Here is a 25,346-nt window from a genome sequence, read left to right as displayed (position 1 = left end):
AATCTTTTTCCCAGTGTGGGGCCTGAAGCCATGGCCCCTGAATCTCAGGAGCCATGGCTTCAGGTCCCACACTGGGAAAAAGATTCCGACAGGCTCTACCAACTGAGCTATCCCAGCTATAAATTGTGTTTGCAGAGGCACCAGGTTGTTACAGAAGCACGAAGTATGAACATGCCTGTCACTGTACATGTGTTTATTGGCTAGGTCTGTTTCCCTGTCACTTTAAAGACATCCATTCAAAGCTACTCTACAGTTACCAGCCCAGGCTGCTCTCATTTTGCTCAAGTAAACAGTTGATACAGAAGGGAATCATTTCCGCCTGTTTCAAATTCTAGCCTTTAGTGGAAATTTTAAAAGGCTCCTTGATATCTGAAACACTGAACATCTAGCTTGTCTATGCTCATCAAGAAAACAGGCTTGATCTCCACTTGGTGAAACTCTGTAAAAGCTAATATTCCTGTTAGGTTACTTCAAGTTTAAATGCAAGTTCCTGTTGAGGATTTGATTTGAGCAGATTGTCTTGCAAGACTCCCTGCAAATTTTAATATTGATATTTTGGAGCATCGATCAATTTGAAGTTCTTGAACTGTGGAATTTGTATCCCTCTTCATTAGTACACTGTGTGCTCATTAGAGCTGATATATTGGAGCAAACTCATTTTGTCTCCTGTATCAGGTATACAGTATAGGCAGTCACCTTGAGTGCACACTAGCAAGGGCAAACCATAACAGGTCTTTGGGGCTAAGCAGGCCTCTGTACTAACTTGTTAAGGCCATAAAATATAAGAGCAATGAACTGTTGCCTTCTGAACTCAGCAACTGCCAGCACATGATGATGCTTATATACAGAAGTCCCTGGAGGCAGAGGAAATGAGCATGCAAGAAACATCTCTTGCCAGAAAGGATCGTTTACAACTGAAGAGCACCTCTTGAGCTAGGAAATGTATTGGTCTCTAAGTTGTACACAAAAGTGGAGGTTAACCATTATTAATCTCTCTTGAACAAATGCCTCCATGTCACATATAGGAGAACACTAAAATTAAGAGTGAGGAGGGTGAGAAATTAGTTACCGCCACCATTGTGAACAGTTCTGTCCATCTTTCATTGGGAAGAAATTAAAATCTCCTTGCTCTAAACATCCATGGAATTATTGCATACTAACTGGATGTCAGAGTGGGATTGGGGGAGGGAATCAATATTGGGCTATTTCTATGTCAGAACAATTTACTTATTTCACAATATTTATATACCAGTTGATTGTGGTAAAACCTAAAAACTGTGCACACACCCACCCAAGAAAGAAAGATTGCTAAGTCAGAGGCTGCTGAATGACCAGCTGGGAAATTGGATTGGGCTCCTGAAACTGGTGGTCTGATCCTTGTGTTGGGTCTTTCACAGAAGATGTCCCCAAACTTGGACTCACCAGAGGAACTGAGTGCTTCCCATGCTACCATGCATGGTATTTGGGAGGCCATCAAAAGGCAAAGCAGTGCTCCGCTTCAGACCAGGATGCGGGCGATCAAGTCACCTCAGGCTTCAGGCCAAAGTGGGTGGGGCTGGAGATGAGACTCCTAAGGCCCGTTCACCTCCAGTCTTTGTTGGAGATTCAGGATAGAAAGAACGTAAGAACATCAGAAGTGCCTGCTGGGTCAGATCAATGACCCATCTAGTCCAGCAACTTGTTCTCACAGTAGCCAACCAGATTCTTCTGGGAAATCTGCAAACAGGACCTGAGCACAAGAGCACTCTCTCCTCCTATATTTCCCAGAAATTGACATTCAGAAGCATTGCTGCTTCCAATTGTGGAGACAGAGTACAGCTATCCTGGCTAGCAGCCACCAATAGTCTTATCCTCGCACATGAATTTGTCTAATCCTATTTTAAAGCCACCCAAATTGGAGGCGATCGCTGCTCCTTTGGGAGTGAGCTCTGCAGTCTAAATCTGTGCTGCATGAAGACGCCCTATCTTTTATCTGTCCTGAGTCTTCCAGCTATCAGTTTCATTGGATGTCCATGAGTTTGAGTGTTATGAGAGAAGGAGAAAAACAGAAGAATTCATTTCTGGAATCCGCTGCCACAAAATGTGGTGATGTTCACTAGCTAGGAAAGCTTTAGAAGAGGACTGGACAAATTCATGGAGCAATGTTTACCAATCATAGTCATGATGAAACCTCCAGGTTGAGAGACCTATGCCACTGGAGACCAGTTGCTGAAGAGCAACAACTGGCTTTCATGCTGAAATATACTCAGAGTCGAGAGTGGATTCAGCTCATAGTGGTGAGGAGGGAATGAAAGTCCCCTCAAAGTATCTGCTTTATATACATTATTTACACAATGGGCTGCACGTGATTGGCTAATTCCGGAATTCTCCTGTAGGCCAATCAGGTTGTGGATTCACTTCTATCTGGAGCTGGATTGGGTGGCTCCTGCCAACCAATCATACTGCTGCATTGTTCTAGGACCAATCAGACTGCTGCATACTGAATCCTATTGTTCTAGGACCAATCAGACTGCTTCATTTTGGATCCTATTGTTCTAAGACCAATCAGACTGCTGCAGTTTGGATCCTATTCAACTCAGTACATAACACATGCCTTGCTTGTGGGCTTTTAGAAGCCATCTAGCTAGCTACTCTAGGAAACAAGAAAGACCGTTTGCTTGACCCAGCCAAACCCTTCTTCGTGTTCTTAAACAGTTCCTCATCCTTTTACAACATGGTGTAAAGAATCACCCAAACACACGTGTGTGCTAAAACCATTTGCAAAATGCACACGGACCAGTTTTGCTTCAGCGCTTATCTAAGCTCTAAACCATCAAAAACAGTACACTGTTGTTGACAGTCTCCTGGGACTCTGGCAAAGTCCCCATTTGCCTTCCTATATAAACATGAGAGGACTGTTTCACTGCTGTGGTGAGGCTGGAGGAAAAAAGGTAAGGTATTCAAAAAAATGATACATGGCAGACACAAATACCCTAATGTTTGAGAAACAGTTTGTGACTGCCAGAGGATGGCTGAAGAAATTTACTCAACAAACACCCACAGAGTATCTTACAAAATTAGCTAAAAGCAAGCTATTTGCTAAGGGAAATAAACTAGGCATGTTTTTGGAAAGATTTCTCAGAGAAAAAAAGAGCCCAACAGCAGGTAATTAGAGAGACTGTGACTGAAGAGAGGATTACCAAGAAGGCAAAGGAGATTAAGCAAGCCTCCTTGTCAATTTGAAAAAGAAGAAGAGAAAAAGCTTTCCTTCCTGGTCACAAAAGACTGTCTAAGCCAAATCTGCCATGAAGTTTGACTTGTGGTAAGTGGTTCAGCAGGAGGATATTTTAAAGGGGAAAGGCGTCCTCGGTCCCTCAGGTCTCCTTTGTGCAAAGGAACCAGAGGCCACTGGACCATTTGGCTCAGCCTTGCCTGCACTGACTTGCAGCAGTGCCTCTCCTGCGTCACAGGCAGCGGCCCTTCCCAGCCTTAGCTGGAGCTGCCAGGAGCCGAACCTGGGACTTGCGGCAGGCAACCCTTCCTCTAGCACAGGCAGCCACAGGCGTAGCAAGTCCGTGCAGAATGTTTTTTGTCAATCCCCCCACATCAACAGCTCGGGGCAGGCTTGAGAGTCGCGGGTGGGTGTCAAATGTCATCTCCTCAGGGATGAAACCTGGGGTGGTCTGCCCCCCCTTCCTACGCCTCTGCGCCTCCACCGCCATGACTCCCAAGTACCCTGAGCCATCGGGAGAAGGGGGGGAGCTATGACGCTTTGCCGGGGCACTGGTAAAGCTGCGCAGCTCGTCCTCTTGGGAGCCACGGCTCCCGTCCGTCCCCCTCCCCGGCTCACAGTAAAGTGGCAAAGCAGGAGCTGCTTACGGCGAGCCAGGGAGGTAGGGAGGCTGGGAGGGGGTGGGCACGGCTTGCCGTAAGCAGCTCCTGCCACCGGCGGACAGATCCCACTGCCATCCGTATGGCACTCCAGTGTCACCGGTGGCAAACTCCTATGTACAGCGCATATGTGGCATCGCTACACACAGTGCACGCGTGCAACACCGCACATGCGTTGTACATAGCGGTTTGCCGCTGGCGACACCCGAGGGCCATACGGGCGGTGGTGGGATCCTCCGCTTGCGGCTGTAGTGGTGACGGAGGCATCCCATCACCATCCGTACGGTGCTCAGGCTGCAGCCGCGAATGGAGGATCCTCCACATGTGGCTGTGGCGGCGCGATGGCTGCTTGTGCCGCTGTGCCCAGGGGCGGCAAGGCGAGCACCCCATGGGGTGCGTTCTTGTCACACCCCCCCCCCAGACATGGCACCTGGGCCGAACCGCCCACCCTGCGCACGATGCCACTGCAGGAAGCAGCTTTATATGGAATGTTATCTATTATATACCACTTGATTGTAAAAACAAAGAAAAACCTCAAAACAAAAAGAAGATTTTTAAAAATCAGTGATGAGCTAAGCACAGATCAAAACACATGCAAAAAGTATGTAAACCTGGATAGGCTTGCCTAAACAAAAATGCTTATTAGCAGGTGCCAAAAGGAGTACAGTGAAGGCACCTGTTTGATGTCAAGAGGCAGGGAGTTCCAAAGCATGGGAGATGGATTTCTGACAGATGTGGAAGAGGTGTTTTGAGACTCCTGTAACAGGGCCAGTTCTGCAGATTGAAGTGGTTGAGTGAGCCTGTTTGGGTAAGGTGATCTCCCAGGTAAACCTGCCCTGGGTCATTAAGGGCTTCATGCACTAATAGTAACACCTTGAACCTGGTTTGGTAGCAGATTGGCAACTAGAGCAGCTCTCTTAGCAGAGGTGTTATATGCTGGCAAGCACTCACTCCTGTCAACAATTGTGCCACAGCAGCATTCTGCACTAACTGCAGATTTAGGATCAAGGTCAAAGGAATCTGCATCCGGAGCGCATTTCAGGATCATACCATTGATCCATCTGCACTGACTGGCAGCTGCTCTCAGTTACAGGCAGGGAACTTTCCAAAGGTCACCTTCAGATTCTGGGGATTGAACTTGATGCCTTCTGCATGCCAAACATGTGCTCTTAACATTGTGTTCCAGCCCCTCCATAGATGTTCATTCTGTATTAGCACTTAAAATATCTCATAATTTTGCCTCCTTACAGTTTTTTGTCAGTAACGATCTGAGAGAAACTTGAACGTACTCTGGAGAAGACATTTCAATTTCACTTGCATGACACTAAATTTGCCTATGGATCTGACTCAAAGAAAAACTGAGGATCTCGCCACTTCAAACCTGTGTTCCATATAGGGACATGAATTGCATTTGATGGGGAAAGAGATTTGTGTATGTGTTTGTGTTTGTGTTTGTGTATGCATGTGTGTGTTTTCCCCCATTGCAGGTACATTATGAAATAGGAGTAATTTTTCTCTCTTGGATAACAGCCCACCAGAAAAGCCGGAAATTACTAAAAGAAAGAAAAAAACACCCTTCTCTATTGTGTGGAAAAGATAATCTGCTTTCTGCCTGACTTCTTTCCGATTGTTCTCACTTAGATGAAGCATGCAAAATAAAAAGTACAAATGGGAAGAGGCAGTCAGTGCAATTTAAGGGATATATGGAGATGGAAACCACAACAAGATGGTTTTTTAACAGGGTGTCATTTGGAGTTTCGTTACTATACATCTGTGAGAATCACTATTATTAACTCTCACTTAATAATGGACACATTCAAACTGTGTTTAGTTTGCATTGTTTGCCTGATGCTGACATCTAGTCTCTTCTTTCTGATGCTCCTATAAATTGCCCATGATGATGACTCTGAGACAACATTTTTTTTTGGGGGGGGTGTATGACCATGGAATGACTCCTGCCACCTGACTTGTTTCGCATTTGAGAGATTTGGGAAGAACAGCAACTATGGGAAAGGAAGTGGGCTGTGAGAGAGAAAGGAAGAGCCCCCAGAGCCCTGACCGTGAATGTTTGGTGTCATTGGCAGGAATCTCAGCATAGAGACAAAACACATGCTTGGTTTGCAGAAGATCCCAGGTTTAATTTCTGGTGTCTCCAGTTAAAATAATCACAGGTAGCAGGCTGGTAAAAAAACCCAACTTTAGACCTTGGTTGGCCCCTGCCCAGAAGATGGAGATTACAAAGGATGATAAGAGTTCAAGGGCCTGGAGAGGCCTTTCACAGTTAAACGCTCTCAGCAGACACAGGCCTTTTGGCTCCAATGTCACAATTTTAAAGCCAGACCATCCTTGCACCAAAGTCCCTAAAGAGGCACAAGAGACAACTAATTAAGTACGGGAGGTAGCAATCTGTTTGGAATTTTCTCCTCAGCCCTGGATTTCTACCAGCAGCATAAAATGCACTCCAGGATAAGAACCAAAGGAGAGGATGTAAAAATGGATGGCTTCAGAACAGAATTCAATCAAGGCTTGGCACTGAAGAGGTGATGCTGTAATGAAACCAAGATGGATGTAACAAAATCTCAGAAATGAGCACGTTAGACAGCAAGGCTGAAGAAGCAGCCTCAGGCATCTTCTCCAAGAAAAGATTAGGTACAAGCAGACGGCAGAAACAGATGGCTTTCCAAAAAATATTAGTACGCAGGTTTACTCTAAGCGTCAGTCATATTAGAATATCACCTTCTCTTGCTCAACAAGACTGACTGCCTCACTCACATTCTACTTCCATCAGAGATTAGGGATCAGTTCAGCCAAGAAAGAACAATCAATGCAGGCCCTTTTCAATTTCATAGGTTTCAACAGAGCATTTCATTATTATTTTTAAAAACCTGCTTATATGCTGCCTTGAAGAGTAAAAGCTCTCTCAAGGCGGCTTCCATAAAAATAAACAGTACAAAACAAGCGTAAAATAGAAATATGAATTACTCAGAAAGCAAAAAAAAAGGGAAAACCAGGAAAATAATAAAAGCCAGAAAACAATAACCAAACGTCCAGCCCAGAATTAAAACAAACTCCAAACCAACAAGGAAGCAGAACATTTTTTTTAAGCCTTCAAGTAAAAGCCAGCAAGAATGGGGTGGGTGTTGGGTGTGGTTGTGAATCAGATCTTGCCCAAAGGTCTGTGGTGGTGTGACAGAACCCAGTTGGCAGAATCCCAGAACTGTAGGGCTACTGTGGGGAATGCTCTCTCTAAGAAAATCCCTGGTCAAATTCAGACCACGGTCAGGGGCTCCAGGGCTTGAAGCTCATGGCTGGTGCCTGGGACTCAGCCTGGCATGTTCTGAGCAGGCTCCTACAAGGGAGTTTGGAAAACTACAGCAATCATAATCTGCTTGGGCTGACCTCTTTGGGCTAGCCAGTTTCCCTGATCTGGAAACACAATAAGTGTGGTGAATCCGATTTGAGTTTAAATACCACTGGGGACAATTGTACTAAAGTAAGGAACTGGCTGTGTTTCTTATAACAATTGAAAAGTCAAAGCAGAAGTTGTGGGGGAGTGGAGTAAAATAAGATGGAGGTGCCAACCACTTGCAGTTTCATTCAAAGCTGCCTGCGCCTGGGATACTCACATCACTTCCAAGCGGGCCACCCTGGAATCATTTCCTCCAGAGGATGTGACTTCACAAGTGTAGTCTCCAATGTCTCCGGACCACGTCTGGCTGATGGTGAGGCTGCCATCTTTCTCCATGGTGATTCGGGAGCTGCTAGATGGATTTATGACAACGTTGTCCTTCTTCCAAACATACCTGATTGTCACAGTATTTCAGACCGTTAAAGTCAGCTGTCTATTTCGTTAAAAATGATGAAATATCAAGTGCTGAAATTATATGGTAAAAACAGAGCTAAATAACTATGTAGAACAGAGATGCTCACTCGCAACCTTCACCAAGGGCTCATTTGGATGCAGTGAATGTCTGACAGGCCGGCAAGACTAATAAAATGTACGATAGTTCAAGGTGAAGGGTGCAGTCCTACTCCTTAGAAATCAATGGCAAGTTTCCCATTTATTCTTTTTTAAACAAAGCAGGTTTGAAGTGATGGTTGCCAGCCTGACCCAGGCTGTACTTGGTTTGATTTTGGATCCCAGAAAAACAAGGGAGCAAGGACATACAGTACCCTGGCTGGGTGTGTGTGTTGTTGTTGACCTGCAGACTATACACAAATAAACAACTTTTGTGCTTGACTCCAAAATAGGCTTTCAGACCCATCAGAAACTAGTGGGTACCACTGCAGACCTACCTAATCCTGAACCTCCACTTGGCTTCACACCCAGAACCTGTCAGGTATCAGATACAGTGGTACCTCGGGTTACATACGCTTCAGGTTACACACTCCACTAAGCCAGAAATAGTGCTTCAGGTTAAGAACTTTGCTTCAGGATAAGAACAGAAATCATGCTCCGGCAGCACAGCAGCAGCGGGAGGCCCCATTAGCTAAAGTGGTGCTTCGGGTTAAGAATAGTTTCAGGTTAAGTACGGACCTCCGGAACGAATTAAGTACTTAACCCGAGGTGCCACTGTACTTTATATTTCAAGAGTCAGAAAACCTACTTAGAGCCCAAGTTTTACTTCATTTAAAATATACGTTTTACCATAGAAGGCAATAAGAGGTTTACACAATGCAAGTAGATGTACTACTAATGGATGACTCTCTACCGCTGACCTGTCATTGCTCTTTTTCTCCTTTCTACGTTTCTTAGACTGAGTCTATGTCACAGGAAAGGCTACAGTATTTCTTGTCTTCTTCCCCGCTTGCCTTTGCCCCTGCATAAAGGTAAAGGTAAAGGGACCCCTGACCATTAGGTCCAGTCGTGACCGACTCTGGAGTTGTGGTGCTCATCTCGTTTTACTGGCCGAGGGAGCCGGCGTACCGCCGGAGCGGTACCTATTTATCTACTTGCACTTTGACGTGCTTTCAAACTGCTAGGTTGGCAGGAGCAGGGACCGAACAATGGGAGCTCACCCCGTCGCAGGGATTTGAACCGCCGACCTTCTGATCGGCAAGTCCTAGGCTCAGTGGTTTAACCCACAGTGCCACCTGTGTCCCCTGCATACTTGGGCCTGATTTTCTGTGAATTAGGGCCAGAGTTTACAGGCGGGTGCATGGGCAGGCAAAATGTATAACCAAGGGCTACAACAGCTTCCTCCTGCATATATCTGAATTTAAATTGCACAACACAAAACAGAACAACAACAGTGAATTTGAAGGATATTTGTAGTGGTTCCTTTAGTATACAAATCACAAAATGTACCCTGGCCTGTCATACAAGGGTGTTGTAAGGAACACAGAGGAATTGTATGTAAGAATCTTTGATGCTTGAAATACACTACAAAAATGCTAATTATACTTAGCTTTAAACCTTTCTGATTTTTTATTCGTGATCCATTTAATACTTTTCTCCCACAAGTGATTTCAATGTTATGATTAATAGAATAGAGCTATTCTAAACCATCTATAGCAGAGCTCATAGTCATAATCCTACCAGCCCTTAACGGGGGGAGTGGGGGGGGTGGCGACAGCAGAGAAAGCTTCTAAAATACCATCCTCTTCTTAATGCAAGACTTGATGTCTTTCCTTTCTCTTTTACACAAATGCCGTTGTTTAACATTTTCTAAAGGGAACTGTGGCATCCTTCCTTGGCCTTTCCCCTTTTCATTTGCCTGTCTTTCATTTGTGTACATGCTCATCCTGTCAAAGGAGCAGAGAGGGAATTCCTCCGACTCCTTGCTTGTAGAATCTGGCAGTTTAAAGACATATTGTACTTTCTGCAAGGCTGATCGGGCGCTTTGTTCAAGAGCAGAAAGGATGCTTTCAGGAATTTTCAAGACTCTCTCTGCAAACGTTCCTACAATCCCCTCAAATCACTTTGGGTTTCATTCTCATTAAGTATCAGCTTCTGACAAGTCAGTTTTATTGATATTGTATTAACCTTGACAGTAAATCATGGGTAGTTGTATTGAAGTCATGAAGTGGAACGCAGTTCATTGTAAATAATATATAAGGTTGAAGTGGAGAAATAAAAAGGACTTGACATGAATAATAGCTCAACCTGCAACCCCAGAGGATGCCATCACTGGGAATACCAGCACAAAACCAGGTGCCTGGAAAGAGCTCGCCAAACACGGTGACCACGTATTGTAAAATTAAGTTCAAATATATGGCAGAAGCAAGTGCAGACACCACCAACCTGATTGAAATTCTTGGGTCATGAGCAGCCTCGCAGTGCAGCATCGCGGTGGTTCCCTTAATAACAGTGCTGTCCTCAGGAGGGCGAACGATCAGAGTGCGATCTGAAAAGAACACGACCCACAGTTCAGGTAAAATTGCCAACTTCCATCTTGGCTTGGGTGTTTGGCCTCTGAAGGCAGCAAGCCAGGTCATTTGTCATTCCTGACAAGAAAATTTCTGCTCCTCCATCCCCCTGCCTCTAGCAAATATGTGAAAGTGCAAAGTTCTCCACAGCCAGTGTTTACTGGAAAAGTTTAATGCAGTATCACATCCCCTTCCCATCTTTAATTTCCCCAGGGATTCCAATTCCAGGGGCCCAGCAATATTAGAAAAAGAGACCTAGAGTAAATTTTACAGCAGAGTGTTTGTCATGTGTTAGGGCAAGTAGCCACCTCTTAAGCATGATTAAGGAGCCAGCCTCTCACCTTGCTGTAGACTGACTCTCCTACTCGCAGCAAAACCACAGTTTAGGGAAATTGTCACAGTGATTTTTAATCATGGTAAATGCAAACCACAGTTCCCAATTACAGATATTTGTAATTACTGGAAGGAAGGAATTTTTTTATTTTGTTTTGACCACAGTTCCCAAGTAAGTGGAGTCTGAAACAACAGCTCAAAGTGAGTTTCAGATCCTGCGTTAAGAAGAACTAGCTGCAGTTATGATGTTAATGATGAAGATATTTCATTTAATTGCTATTGCAGCAGTAAGAGATAATTCAGTCCAGGGAGAGGAAAGAGTGGGTAGAAAGCAGATATGACCAAGGCTGGCTCCTGATGTCTTAGCCACCTTCAGGAGAGAAGGACTGTATACTTACACAGGCTCTTAATGTGTTTTTTACTTCGAATAGCAAAATGTCCCAGGAAATTATCTCTTGGAGTTACAGGGTTTCATTCCACCACACACACACACACACACACACACACACACACCCCAGAATAAATCCAGGTCTACAATACTGGTGGGGTGAAGAGAGGACAACTGAGAAGAAGTTTCAGAGGGAAAATGACTGACAGGGAAAGCATCTTTTCTCCTATGCAAACTGCATCTTTTGAGGATGCTTTGCAACATGCAGTTTGTGGAACATCAGCTGAGCTCAAAGTTGAAAAGCTAACTGGACCAGACTATTGGCTTGCATCAGCCGTTCAGGTAGCAGCTGTGCATTCTGGGGCTTAAAGAGCAATAGTGCCTATGTGTGCTGTGGTGTCAGAGTTCAGCAGTGATCAGGGCACAGAATAAGAGGCTACAAGGACACTGGCTGAAGAAATGGACCAGGTTCCTGGCTTTGAGGCTGGCAAACAGGAGGTTGTTAAATCAGATCCTGCAACATTCACTGGCGGAGGAAGAGGGGGCGGGGGGGTGCACTGCCCCCAGCACCACGATCCTGGTGGGGTGCCACCATGGCTGCCCTGCCCCACACTAGGTGCCATGCCCCCAGGATGTGTGCCACTATCCTGAGGGTGGCGCGCCATGACCCCGGGACGTGCACCACACCCCTGAGGGTAGTGCGCCATGCCCCCGGGATGCACGCCACGTTCTCAGGATGCACACCAGCCATGCCCCCGGTGCTGAAGCATGAAGCTCCACCACTGGCAACACTGGGGCCCATATCAAACTAAAGCCTGCTCCTGGACCTGATGAACAGAGTGCCTCATGCAATGCCTCAGTATTTGGAAGGTTCTGATTTGCAGGCCCAAAGGAGGGCCTGTGTGGGTGGTTTGGTGCAGGGATACCAAAGACAGGTTTCGAAAATGTCAGAATGGCCAGTCCTAGTGCTTTATTAAAGCAAGGTGCAGACTTACATCACAGCCTACAGAGCCCTGCTGCCTTTACAGACCTGGGTGCCCAAACAGCAGGACATTGTCATGACTTGTCCACAAAGTGCTAATCCAAGCTTCATAGGCTGGCATCAATAGCCCAATCATCTCACTCCTAGCTTAGAGACCCCTCCCCAGTTTGTATCCATCTCCCAGAAAAGGGACTAGCTCACAGGCAGGCAGTATGAGAAGCCTCTCCTGAAGCAAAACTGAAGCTTCAAAGCAGAGAAACATATACAAGCTCATTCTTGCAGCAACTAACAATAAGTCCTAAAGTTATCTTCGCTACAAAGATGGCATTTACAGGCCTTCCGGAACATTTTCTCTGTTTGGTTCTAAACTGGAAGAGGCGGTGGATCAAAGAAGTGCCCCCCCCCAAGTCAGACTCCCTTCAAGTTGTCCAAGTGGAGTGGAGCCCAGCAGAACTGAACTGGAGGCAGAGGCTCAAAAGCCCTTATTTCACCTCTAGTCCTCCTAAATTGCCCACTCAGACCTCATCATGATGCTGCAACAACTGACCTGCCTTGCTGGGCCCAGTGAGACTCCTGTTTGGGACCAAAACAGCACAGGCAGTGCTTAGGTTTACCAGCAGATAAAGAGGCATTTGGCCAACCAGTCAGTTCAGAAGCTGGGATTAATATAGGAAAATATTGCATTCTTTGGCAGAAGCTTGTTCTGCACAGCCAAGGGGGCTTTGCTGTTTTGGTTCTTCAGTAACAGCCTCGTTTATGATCTCAGGATCCTGTAGCCTCGTTTATGATCTCAGGATCCAGTCATGACCAGGACACTGAGCTGGAGGCTACAGTGTTGCCTCCTAAGGATCTCTGAGTTAGATGCTGGTGATCAAGGGTCTGCTGAGCCAGAGACCGGCACGCAGGAGCGCACTGGACCTGATGCCACAGCACCAGAGCTTTGATTCTCACTCTGTTCCTCTCTCTCTAGCTCACCAGTCTAATGGTGCAAGGAGCACATCAGGTGGGAGGCCATGGGACGCAGGAGAAATGCTGATCTTCAGGCCAGAGAGTGTGCCCTTTAGGATACTCTAGTTCTCCAAAATGAGGAAGAGGAGGGCTGGGCTGGAGGCAAGAGCTCAGATTGCTTCAGTTCACTTCCAACCCTTGTTTTAAAAGGAGGCAGGGAGATTGAAAAAGCAGTTTCACATGGGAAGGCATGGAGGCTTCCAAGATCAAAAATCCCACTAGGGAGACCTACATTATTTTCTTAGACTCCGTCTCTTTTTGACTGGAGGCCATAAAAGAGTAAACTCTACATTGTTAACCATCCCTGCGATTGTTTCATGTTAAACCATAGAGCGGTGTGTGTTAGCTCATTTGTATAGCCTTCAAAAGCTTCAAAATAGGTGGAAAGGCTGGACAGCACCCAAGCAACACATCCACGCAAAGCTGGTTGCGGATATGAGGAGAAAGACGGGAAGAATCAGATCAAGTGGCTCCAAAGACACAAACTTTTCCATAATATTCTACACACATAAGAGATGACATTTACCCAAATGTTGTTAAATCCCCGTCATTCAAACATGCCCGGGAAATGGAGGTCACTGCAGCGAGTAATTAAGGCACAAAAAGTTCTCCCTAATGCCTCAACATATAAAGGGAAAAGCCGCAGATCACATCAGCTGAATCCAGGTGCAAGAAAGGAAGATAAATGGAAAATGGGAGCAAAGTCCCATTTTCCAGAAGCAATAATACACCATAATGCCAGAAGAGATTTCTGTACAAGGAACAAGAGTCAAACGGTAAGTGTGAACATCAGAGACCATTAAGCACCATGTCTGAGAATGCTGGATTTTTCTGTTCTACCCCTTGGGTTATATAACAGTTTCATTCTCATTGCTGTGCATACAGTGTGTGATGCAATTAAATCAAATTTAAAAGGTTTAAGCAGGACATTAAAATGAACTGGCAACCTGCGCATAATATACAGTGCAGCCTGTTCAGAAGGGAACTTCCAGTGGAGATTATTAGCTTCTCCTATAACCACATCGTGATATGTGTATCAGTTGCACGTTATCAGGATGACACAATGAGAATGTACAGGTAGCAGCCATGCCTCGTAGTGCATGAATTACTGAAATAATCTGCAGGTATCTCCAGCTGTGTACATTAGGATGGCTTTGGTGAAACTTAATGTCTGTTTTGAAATGCAAAGATGTCAAATGAACACTCTCCCTTGTAGATCTCTCCAAATCGGCTCTAAAATCCACAAACATAATTTCTATTAAATTATTCACCCCCTCCCTTCCACACATACACACCATGAAATGGAAATGTTGTAATTGGTTTCCTGAGGGCACAATGAGAACTGATTAAGCCTTGATTAATATTAAACTCTAAAACAAACATGGTCCTTACTCCACACGGTGAGAGCAGCGGAAGCATTTAGGAATCCTTCAGAGTTGACTGCACAGCAGGTATAGTCACCAGCATCCCGAGCAAAGACTGGGGCGATCTGAAGCCCTCCAGATTCGAGGAGGAGGAACCTGGGGATCTGAATGGAGCCGCTGGCCAAAACCTGGTTGCCTGAAAAACACCATGTGAGAACAGCTTCAATTCTCTGATTTGCAGTGCATGAAAACGCTAATGCTATGCTAATTCTTCTTGGTGAGCAGCAGCAATTAGAGTGATTTCCCAACAGAATAATAAGGCTTTACCTCTTTTCCATGCAATGGCAGGCTTTGGTGCTCCTGAGACATCACATCTTAAAACTGCTGTCATCCCTTCGGTAACGGTGGTGTCTGTCGGCAGTCGTGAAAACGTTGGTGCAATATCTGGAATCAAATTTTGTTTTGTTCCTAAGGATCAGTTCCTTGAAAGATCTCTCAACTACTTGTGGAATTTTGTATCCATATTTATCAGACTAGTAATGGACCGGGGAATGACAACAATAACATGAAAACTTTTTCAGAAGAGACAGTAGCTTTCCATTATTCACCTCCTAGGAATTCCCCAAGTGTGGACTGTTGGATAAATGAAAAATGAATTCCAAGCAGTTTCCATACAAGGGGAAGCAAAAGGACTTTGTGGTAAAGTAAAAAGAAGAAGAAAAGAAGAAGCTCGGGGGGGGGGGGATAGAAAAATTGAAATAAACAAAACTATTTGCTTTCAACCCCATTACATAAGGTGAAAAGCTTATTGAGCCTGACATGGGTTTGCAGAGCTGAATGTCAGCCCAAAAAAGTCTCCATTTGATTTTCATCTATGGTATCTCTGTCCCCCTCCCCATTTCCTCATTCTTTCTATCTCCAATGCAAGATCAAACAGCCCCCCCCCCATTATCTTTTGCCCAGAAAAGATATCAGACCTTATGTGAGTACCATATGTGTTCAGAGGTAAACCTAGCAAAGATCTAACGACTTAGCTCACTGCCAATCAGCAAGGCAAGGAGATGCTGCAGCCAAGCATCCGTCCATCACGCCTAAATAAAACTCCAGCCGAGAATCTCTCCACTTTCCCCCACCAAACCATCTTTTGTGAAGCTGAGGTCACCAGAGCAGACAACCACCAGGTATTCATCCATTTTGGCAATGACCAAGTTCACATTTTCGACGCAGAACAGAATTATTATTCTTCTAGATCAGGGGTCAGCAACGCCAAAGACACCAGAGGGATCTCTGCGGGACCAATCCAGCCCAGGCTAGATAAACCTTGCCAACCCCTGTTCTAGATGCTGCCACTCGTCAGTCAAGGTGTGGAATTGACCTCCTGGCCTCATTTCCTTATCAACTTCAACGAATTCTAGAACAGCCTTCCCCAGCTTGGCACCCTTCAGATATTTGGGGCCATGGCACCCATCGCAGCACAGATGAACACTTAGGGGAGGGACACTTATGGGAGTACAGCTGTGCTGGCTGGTGCTGATGGGGGTTGTAGTTGAAAGCATCTGGGGCCACCAGATTTGGCAATGCCATTACAGAAGTGAAGGTGGCTTCATTTGACATCAACTACAAAAGCATAGGCTTGTGTTTGTTCAGGTTGCATATGGGTGGGGCAAATATGGAACTGTGAATTCAAGTGGTACCAAAAGGAGCAGGGCCATTGTCAGTTGGCAACACATCTGCTTCCCAAGCAGAAGGCCCCAGGCTCAATCTCCAGCATTTGCCAGATAGACCAAGGGTCTGGCTTGGTATACAGTAAGGCAGCTTCCTATGAGTAAGAAGGTGGACACTTGTTAGGATTTTTTGTTGTTGTTTGTGAAAACAAAACAAAAAATGGCACAGACTTGGAAGGGAGAAGTGTAAGGAGGGTTGAAAAGGGAACATATGATAACAAGGGGGAAATAATATTAGAATACTAAGCCATCCCTATCCTTTAAGAGAGGGGAGGTTATGTATGGCAGTGTTTCCCAACCTTTTTTGGGCAAAGGCACACTTGTTTCATGAAAAAAATCTCGAGGCACACCACCATTAGAAAATGTTTAAAAAATTAACTCTGTGCCTATATTGACTATATATAAAGTAACTCTCTTTAATAGGCATCAAATAAACACAAAGAAAGTACCGTATTTTTCGCCCCATAGGACGCACTTTTTCCCCTCCAAAAATAAAGGGGAAATGTGTGTGCGTCCTATGGGGCGAATGCAGGCTTTCGCTGAAGCCTGGAGAGCAAGAGGCATCGGTGCGCACTGACCCCTCTTGCTCTCCAGGCTTCAGGAAGCTGTCCGCAAGCCTTGTGTGCCCGGCAGGAGCTCCCGCCCAGCGCGCAAGGCTTGGGGCGGCAGCCTGTTGCCCGAAGCACAGGGAGCCCTCCGGAGGGCTCCCCGTGCTTCGGGCGAGTGTCTGCAAGGCTTGCGCGCCCGGCAGCAGCTCCCGCTGGGCGCGCGAGGCTTGGGGCGGCAGCCTGTTGCCCGAAGCACGCGGAGCCCTCCGGAGGGCTCCCCGTGCTTCGGGCGAGTGTCTGCAAGCCTTGCGCGCCCGGCAGGAGCTCCCGCCAGGCGCGCAAGGCTTGGGGCGGCAGCCTGTTGCCCGAAGCACGCGGAGCCCTCCGGAAGGCTCCCCGTGCTTCGGGCGAGTGTCTGCAAGCCTTGCGCGCCCGGCAGGAGCTCCCGCTGGGCGCGCAAGGCTTGAGGCGGCAGCCTGTTGCCCGAAGCACAGGGAGCCCTCCGGAGGGCTCCCCGTGCTTCGGGCGAGTGTCTGCAAGCCTTGCGCGCCCGGCAGGAGCTCCCGCCAGGCGCGCAAGGCTTGGGGCGGCAGCCTGTTGCCCGAAGCACAGGGAGCCCTCCGGAGGGCTCCCCGTGCTTCGGGCGAGTGTCTGCAAGCCTTGCGCGCCCGGCAGGAGCTCCCGCCCAGCGCGCAAGGCTTGAGGCGGCAGCCTGTTGCCCGAAGCACAGGGAGCCCTCCGGAGGGCTCCCCGTGCTTCGGGCGAGTGTCTGCAAGCCTTGCGCGCCCGGCAGGAGCTCCCGCCAGGCGCGCAAGGCTTGGGGCGGCAGCCTGTTGCCCGAAGCACGCGGAGCCCTCCGGAAGGCTCCCCCTGCTTCGGGCGAGTGTCTGCAAGCCTTGCGCGCCCGGCAGGAGCTCCCGCCAGGCGCGCAAGGCTTGGGGCGGCAGCCTGTTGCCCGAAGCACGCGGAGCCCTCCGGAAGGCTCCCCGTGCTTCGGGCGAGTGTCTGCAAGCCTTGCGCGCCCGGCAGGAGCTCCCGCCAGGCGCGCAAGGCTTGGGGCGGCAGCCTGTTGCCCGAAGCACAGGGAGCCCTCCGGAGGGCTCCCCGTGCTTCGGGCGAGTGTCTGCAAGCCTTGCGCGCCCGGCAGGAGCTCCCGCTGGGCGCGCGAGGCTTGGGGCGGCGGCACGGGGCGGCCGGCCGAAGCGAGCGGCGATGGGATTTGGGAGGGAGCTCGCTCGCCGCCCCGCGTGTGCTCGCCGCCGCCGCCGCCCCGCCTCTCGCCGCCGGACTCGCCCGCCTCCCTCCCACGGCACACCAGGCAACGTCTTGCGGCACACTAGTGTGCCGCGGAACACCGGTTGGGAAACACTGATGTATGGGAATGAATTAATGAATAAACAACTAAAAATAGCATCTCTCTGGCATGACTTCAGGATTACAGTGCTGGCATATGTTCTTATAAACCCACTTATTAAACGTTGCAAAGGCTGCATAACTGTAATACTGCTCTGCCTTCACGTGGGAAGACAACCACATCATTCCCACAATAAATGGCCCTTAACTATAACAAAAGTGTGAATAATGCATGTTGTGCACTTGTTGCTGTATCTCAATGATCACTAAAGTGCCCTCTAGATGTTGCCTCGTATCACCTTTGACCATTGACCAGGCCATCAGAGGCTGATGGAACTGGAGTTCAAAAGCTTCCAGAGGGCACCACATTATCCAGGGGCATGCAGCAGGGAAAGTTTATTTGGGGTCTCCCAGTTTAAAGGCAGAGGAGAACCACAGCTTCTAAGGGCAGTCATTGTAAGTGAAGGAATCTATGGGAGGGCTGCAGTCCTGCTGTTTCACTGCTTAAAAATGAAGGTTTCCTTTTGGAGGATGCACATAGTGGGGTAGGAGAGGGGAAAATAATGCCAATATGTTTCACCTCTGGCAACCAATGTACCACTTTGGATTTGTATAGCAGATGAGTCTGGAAAGCCGGGGACATTAATAATAATAATAATAATAATAATAATAATAATAATAATAGTAATTATGAAAGGTACCATGCTGGAGCAGGCTGTCCTAGGATGCTTGGAGAAAGCAGGCACTGCTCTGGGGTTTCTCCTGACAGCCCCTCCCCTGTGAGCTTGACTTCCTTTTCTTTTCTTTTTACTCTGTACCACTGGGGTGTCCTAGAAAGATGAATGCATTGTGCCCCAGAAACCTTCCTCTACCTCCCCTGCCCAACCCCCACGTAGGTCCAGACATACTAGTCACATCCAGGAAGGTACGACTCTGCATCTCCCCAGCATCATTCCTTGCAAAGCACTGGAAGATTCCAGAATCATCAGGCTGCAGTCCCTGGATCTGAAGACTCCCATTGAGCAAAACCTTGTAACGCGGATTCAGCAGTTTGTGGATGGGGACAGCATCCTTGTACCAGACCAGGACAGGAAGTGGGACACCTGAAATGTAGTGGAAAGAGAGAAAACTCTTCATGTGTGCCCAGGCACAAAACATTGCCGCCTGCTAATTGCCCATTTCCCATTACAGAGTTTTATACAAATACACTATTCAGAAAGCAACTGCTACAAAGCATGCATTATCCTGTCAAAAGAGGGGAAATACAACTGAAAAACACAAAGACAAATCCTTAACTACCCATAATGATTTATGCCATGGCGACTGTGTGCCTTCATTTGCTGTAATCAAATTGCATGCCTTTTTTTTTTAAGCCTCAGATTAAATGATTCAGTTTGGGAAATAGGTTAATTGTGTCATCAAATGAGCCTTGAAAAGGTCAAAAGGCAGACAAGGCAGTGAATTGGTAAGACTTAAGCAGGAATCTTATGCATCCTTTCTAGGAAGTATATTCTATTGCACTCAGTGAGAAAAAGTATTTAGGAAGGAAGTGTTTTGGAGCATTCTAAGCACTTTCATTGTTGGGACGTGGGTGGCGCTGTGGGTTAAACCACAGAGCCTAGGATTTGCTGATCAGAAGGTCGGCGGTTCAAATCCCCTTGATGGGGTGAGCTCCCGTTGCTCGGTCCCTGCTCCTTCCCACCTAGCAGTTCAAAAGCACGTCAAAGTGCAAGTAGATAAATAGGTACTGCTCCGGCGGGAAGGTAAACTGCATTTCTGTGTGCTGCTCTGGTTCGCCAGAAGCAGCTTAGTCATGCTGGCCACATGACCCGGAAGCTGTATGCTGGCTCCCTCAGCCAATAAAGCGAGATGAGCGCCGCAACCCCAGAGTCGTCTGCGACTGGACCTAATGGTCAGGGGTCCCTTTACCTTTAAGCATGTTCAAATACATTATCTCAACAATCCCCATATTGCATAAACCAAGGCTGAGGTTAGCAACCCAATGAGTGACAAAATCCCTTCACTGAAGTTGATGCCACAGCCCAAAGGCTCACAAAAAGTCCACTCTCAAAGACCCTGGACCACCCAAGACATGTGATTCTGAGCAATGAGGATTTGCAGAAGGAAGGAGGTGCTCATAGTGTTCAGCATTCTCATGTCGTTACTCCTGTCCAGTTGTGAGGCAGAGCTCTGTGAGCTGAGTTTCCCAGCAGGCCAGGGAAACTCTTTCTCACCTCACTAGCCAAGACTAATAAGTGCTCACCAAGGAAGAGCCAACAAAGCAAGGTTTGGGAGGATAAGGTATGCCTATGGTGTTAAGCAAAACTAGGCTTTATTTGACCTGGGTCAATGACCCAGTTTAGCACACACACCCCACACAGACATTTGCATATATACACACACAGGCTGGGAACCTCAATGGTGCTTCTTTGGAGGCTACTTCCTGGGCAAAAAACCTGGCTAGTCCCCCCCCCCCCCAAGCTACGGCTCTGTGTTAAGTCATGGAGCCTGAGCACCATATTCAAAGATATATAAAGGAAATCTAATTGCTTCAATAGAGGAATTTGGACTTCAGCATGGCTTCTATTGGTTGAGAAATGGAGAATAAATAATCCTAGAAGCTTTCAGGTTAACGTTGAGGGCTCACCCACACTTCCGCTTGTGCCATGCCTAGAAAGGGTGGGTTTGAGCAGTTTTCCACTTGACTCACACTTTCTAGGCATGGGTCCAAGTGGTTTTGCCCTTGGGCTGCTCCTGTCGAAGGGAAAACTCGCTCTTTAGTGATAGATCAAACAAATGCCAATCTGAGGGAAACTCCAATTGATGTTTTCTCCAACTGAACACTAAAGAGTGAATTCTCCTCTCCCCACCCCCCGGGGTGGAGGGTGGGGAGAGTAGGTCAAGAGGAACTGGGGATAAGCGTCTACCCAGAGTGGATTCCCCAATTCATATACATTTGCAGTGTTTGTCCTTAACAAATGGCCTTTGCATTGCTTTACGTGAAGGCTAGTAACATCAGCCCTGCCTTGGGGGGATCCCTTGCAGACAACCGCAGCGCCTAGAGACAGGCAGTCAGGTCATGTAGCCATAGCAGTGACCAGAGGAGGAATGACTGCTGGGAAGAGGGCAGAGAGAAGAAATGCCATCAGCTCAACCAGACACCTTCATCTGCCCCAGCTGGAACAAAACATGTCTCTCCTGCATCGGTTTCTACAGCCACAGCAGACACTGCAAGCTTCAATAATTTGACCTCACCCCCAATGACATATTCCTCCATTGTCTCCTGAGTGAGACAGATTGCTATGAGAATGTTCGATCTCTGTACATAAAAATCTGACTTCGCAGAGATCTCTGAATGAGGACAAACACATTTTATTACCTAGGATTCTAAATGTTTCTAACAGCAAGCCTTCAAAGCATGTTGAAAGTAAATATCGCTTGATCTATTGTGTGTGTTTAGTAAGGCAATAAAGATACAGCAATTAAAAAAATTCAAGGCAAAATCCACTGAAAATACTTTTATGTAACCAAATACAATAACAAAAACCTACTCTTTTTAATATATTCATTCTTCTGAGGAGAATGAAAGATACATTATTCCCCAAGAAAGGGGGGGGGTAGTTGACTGGTCATGAAATTATATTTCTGTACAAGGATGTAATCAGTTCTTGAAATCGCATTTGAAACTTCCATTTTGCTTGAATAATAAAGCTATTTATAGCCTACAGGAATCATCTTTTGTGTGCAATGTGTGTGGTTTGACACAAAACAGATGCAGTGTACCACTGTGAAACAAACACAATTTTAATTTCATACCAAAGGCCCATTTACAGAATTTGTGTACAGTCTGATTGTCAGAATTCTCAGTGAAATTTAATTCATCTCATCAAATCCCCTGGGCCAATACAAATTATCACTGAGTAATGAGGAAACAGATGATACAAAAATGGAATCATACTCAGAATAGAGGACACAGGAAATAGTCTGAAGCTTAAGTAACAGCATTTCCATTATATTTTATAGAAAATGCAATAGAATGAAATCTGGCATTGGGCATTATTCCCCATAACAGCATAATGGGCTAAACATTTTGAATCCTGACAGGAATATCAACATTCTCCGCTCACTGAAGCTTAGGTTGTCTTCTTCAATTAAAACAAAACAAATTCCTTCCAGTAGCACCTTAAAGACCAACTAAGTCAGTTCTTGGTATGAGCTTTCGTGTGCATGCACACTTCGTCAGGTATCTGACGAAGTGTGCATGCACACGAAAGCTCATACCAAGAACTGACTTAGTTGGTCTTTAAGGTGCTACTGGAAGGAATTTGTTTTGTTTTGACTATGGCAGACCAACACGGCTACCTATCTGTTCTTCAATTAAGCCACAGATCAGCTCCAAACCCCACTGTACTTAAAGGAATATAGAGAAGTCAATCTATATATTTTCCTTCCGATATTTCAGGAGGCCTTAAAAGATCCTAGTGATTTCGCTGGGTAAGTCACACCATCAGAACTAGAGAGAAGGTGCTTTTCAAAGATCTTTTTGGAAAGACAGACACCAGGGAAGGAGTCCATTAGTTAGACCAGGTGTGAAACAGACAAGGGGCGTCTGAAATGATGAGGGGTACATCAGAGCGCGGCAGGAACTTGCAAACGGATCTGCCAGAGGAGGCAGCTGCAGTCAAGAGCCACACTGAGCTTTAAAATGACTGTGCTGGCTTTTAAAAAAGAAAAGAACTGATTTTCTTTTAAAAAGAAATTATGTGTCCCTTATCATGGCTAACCAGGATAGAAGGAATATATATTCTTTAGAATTTTAAGGATTCATATATATTTGTTTATTTGGTAATCTTTTGTTTCTTCTGTATCTTATTTGGAATGTATAATTTTTACCATGTAAGAAAATCAATAAAAAGCATACTGAAGAGAAAAAAAAGATTGCAATCCTAGAAGAAAGAAAGAAAGAAAGAAAATATATAATTGGAGAAATAAGACTTTTCCAAGGGTCCATCTGAAGTCATGCATTTTTTAATGTATTTATTAGGGCTGCAAGTTTAGCGTTACCAATCTGATAGTTCATATAAAAACATTTTGATCATCTAAAAATTTGCCCCAACTAATCTGTCAGCAGATTTTATTTTTTATAAAAATATTTAATGATGCTGGGAAGAGCCATATGTGCAGAAGGGGCCAGGTTAGACCCCTGGCATCTCCTGGCAAAGGCTGGGGGAAAGTCCTGCCCCTCGGCGAGTCAAGGGAGGCGATGCTGAGCTTTATGAACCAAAGGTCTGACTCTGTAGCAGGTAAGTATGCTCTTCTTCCTTCACAGGCAAATCTGTGCAGTTTTAATTTGAACTCTACTGATTGCTGACAGCATATAATCCAATTAGTGTTATATATACAAATATATTGTGTTTTAAATGCTTGCAACTTGAGTAGCCTCTGAGGAATAGAAAATGGAACTTTGTTCCCAAGGAAACTCCATTTACAATGAAGTAAAAAGCTGTCTTTTGCAGGCTTTTATTTTATTTATAGTTAATCTATTTGTATCGAGCAAATTTAATCTGTGTCTCCCACACTCACAGTGCACAAAGATGGAATAAATGGCTTTTGCGCCAAAGAATCCGATAGGAGTTGTGACAAATTGAAACGTCCTGCCTGTTTATGGCCAGGGCATGGAGCAACTCCATGATGTGTCCCAGGGCTGTGATTCAGGCACCTGAGCTGGCACCCCCCCACCCCCTTTTCATTTCATGTCCTCTCTGAGACACGGGGTAAGAAGTCAGCGGCCAGACAGCTGCTAGCTTTAGTAGTGAGAAACCTGGAAACGCAGCACTCATCTGGACAGGGCACAGAAAAGGTGAGGATGGAAGAAACCACTCTGTTTGTTGAGCGAGTTCATGCTAGAGCAAAGAGAATAGTTTAGTGAAAAGGCGAGAAAGGGGTGACATGGTAGAAAATTACAAAATTATTCAAGGTATAGAGAAAAGTCCTTCTTCATGCAGCACAGAGTTAACCTATGGAACTCGCTTCCACAGTAGGTAGTCATGGTCATCAACCTGAATGGCTTTAAAAGAAGATTGGACCAATTCATGGAGGAGAGGGCTACTGAAGGCTACTTGCCACAATGGCTATGCTCGGCCTCCATAGTTAGAGACAGCAATGTCTCTGAATACCAGTTGCTGGAAACCACAGAAGGGGAGAGAGCTTTTGGGCTCGGATCCTGTTTGCACGTTTCCTACTGGGGCATTGGGTTGGCTGCTGCGAGAAAAGGATAAGGGACTAGATGGGCCATTGGCCGGATCCAGCAGAATTCTTATGTTCTTATGACTGGTATGCAGTGCCAGATTTAGGTGTGATGAGGCCCTAAGCTCCTGAAGGTAATGGGGCCCTTTCTATGTCCAGCTGTCCTTTGTCAACAACAAATTGTTGCCGTTTTTTGTGTTGAATATATGCTACATGGTAATTTATGGACCTAATAGGTATCTAAAGCCATTTGCACATGCAGAATGTAGACACCCTATACACAGAAATGAGCAAACCAGTGATATTTTAGGGAATAGCAGGCTAGCAGGCGGGGCCCATGACTTACATCATAGAAGCCTACACAACACACAACACTGTTGCTATATGTAGGTTTTATTTTATTTGTTTTTTATCTTATATTTTGGAAATGTACACCCAGTTTCTTTAATTTTTTTTTGGGGGGGGGCCCCAAGAGAGTGGGGCCCTCAGCTATAGCTTGTTTATCTTATATGTAAATCCAGCACTGTTGGTATGTCTCAGCAATGCGCTCTGCCCATACGCACTCCTCCTGCTTTTGCAGGGCAAAAATTTCTCCATTTCACAAAGCATTCTTCAAATGGACCCCAACTTGTGGGTTTGGACTAATGACTGTCCAGTTGAAAACACCACCAACACAACGCCTGCCTTTTAAGGGCCACATATTTCTATTATTTTTATATCTGTGTTAGGCTTTATTGTCTCTCCCATTTAGTTTTAAGTTGTTAAATTAAGTTAGTTTGCTTATATTTTTACACAATGTTGTATATGTTGATTTTTTGTTAATTTATGTACTGACAATATGAATATTGGTAATTGTTCTTCTGTGTTTTTTTCCATTGCTGCTGTTAATTTGATTTGTTGGAAACTGCTTTGGGTACAATCGTGTAGGAAAGCAGCATATGAATAAAACATTGATGTTTAAAAAGATCATAAACAGCAAAGACCATAAAATAAAGTATCAGTAGCAAATACGAAATGAACATCATCAATAAGACAGAAAGAATTAGGTGCTATATTTTGCAAAAGTATGAAGCCAACCAGCGCATTATTGGTCAATAAATGTTGCCTTGAGTGAGGAGAATAGAAAATTCTCTCTGCCTTTCACTTTCTTTGAGTCTGTCC

General features: G+C 45.9%; 1 protein-coding gene across 6 annotated transcripts in view; it reads right to left on the bottom strand.

Annotated features, from left to right (window-relative positions):
* The window catches only part of SDK1 (sidekick cell adhesion molecule 1), a 595,311-nt gene that overhangs the window by 216,031 nt on the left and 353,934 nt on the right, over positions 1-25,346 (bottom strand). For 4 of the 6 annotated variants that reach the window (XM_081839463.1, XM_081839466.1, XM_081839467.1 and 1 more), the window contains exons 9-13: positions 18,848-19,042; positions 14,642-14,758; positions 14,343-14,510; positions 10,115-10,217; positions 7,497-7,673 (exon numbers count right to left, since the gene is read on the bottom strand). In XM_081839463.1, coding sequence (XP_081695589.1) covers positions 7,497-7,673; positions 10,115-10,217; positions 14,343-14,510; positions 14,642-14,758; positions 18,848-19,042 — 760 coding nt within the window. The remainder of the gene's footprint in view (positions 1-7,496; positions 7,674-10,114; positions 10,218-14,342; positions 14,511-14,641; positions 14,759-18,847; positions 19,043-25,346) is intronic. The other 2 variants (XM_081839464.1, XM_081839465.1) reach the window with 2 other exon arrangements.

This window comes from Podarcis erhardii (genome assembly GCF_964252035.2).
Source record: "Podarcis erhardii genome assembly, chromosome: 14".
NCBI lineage: Eukaryota > Metazoa > Chordata > Lepidosauria > Squamata > Lacertidae > Podarcis > Podarcis erhardii.
This window is presented reverse-complemented; position numbering and strand designations above follow the sequence as displayed.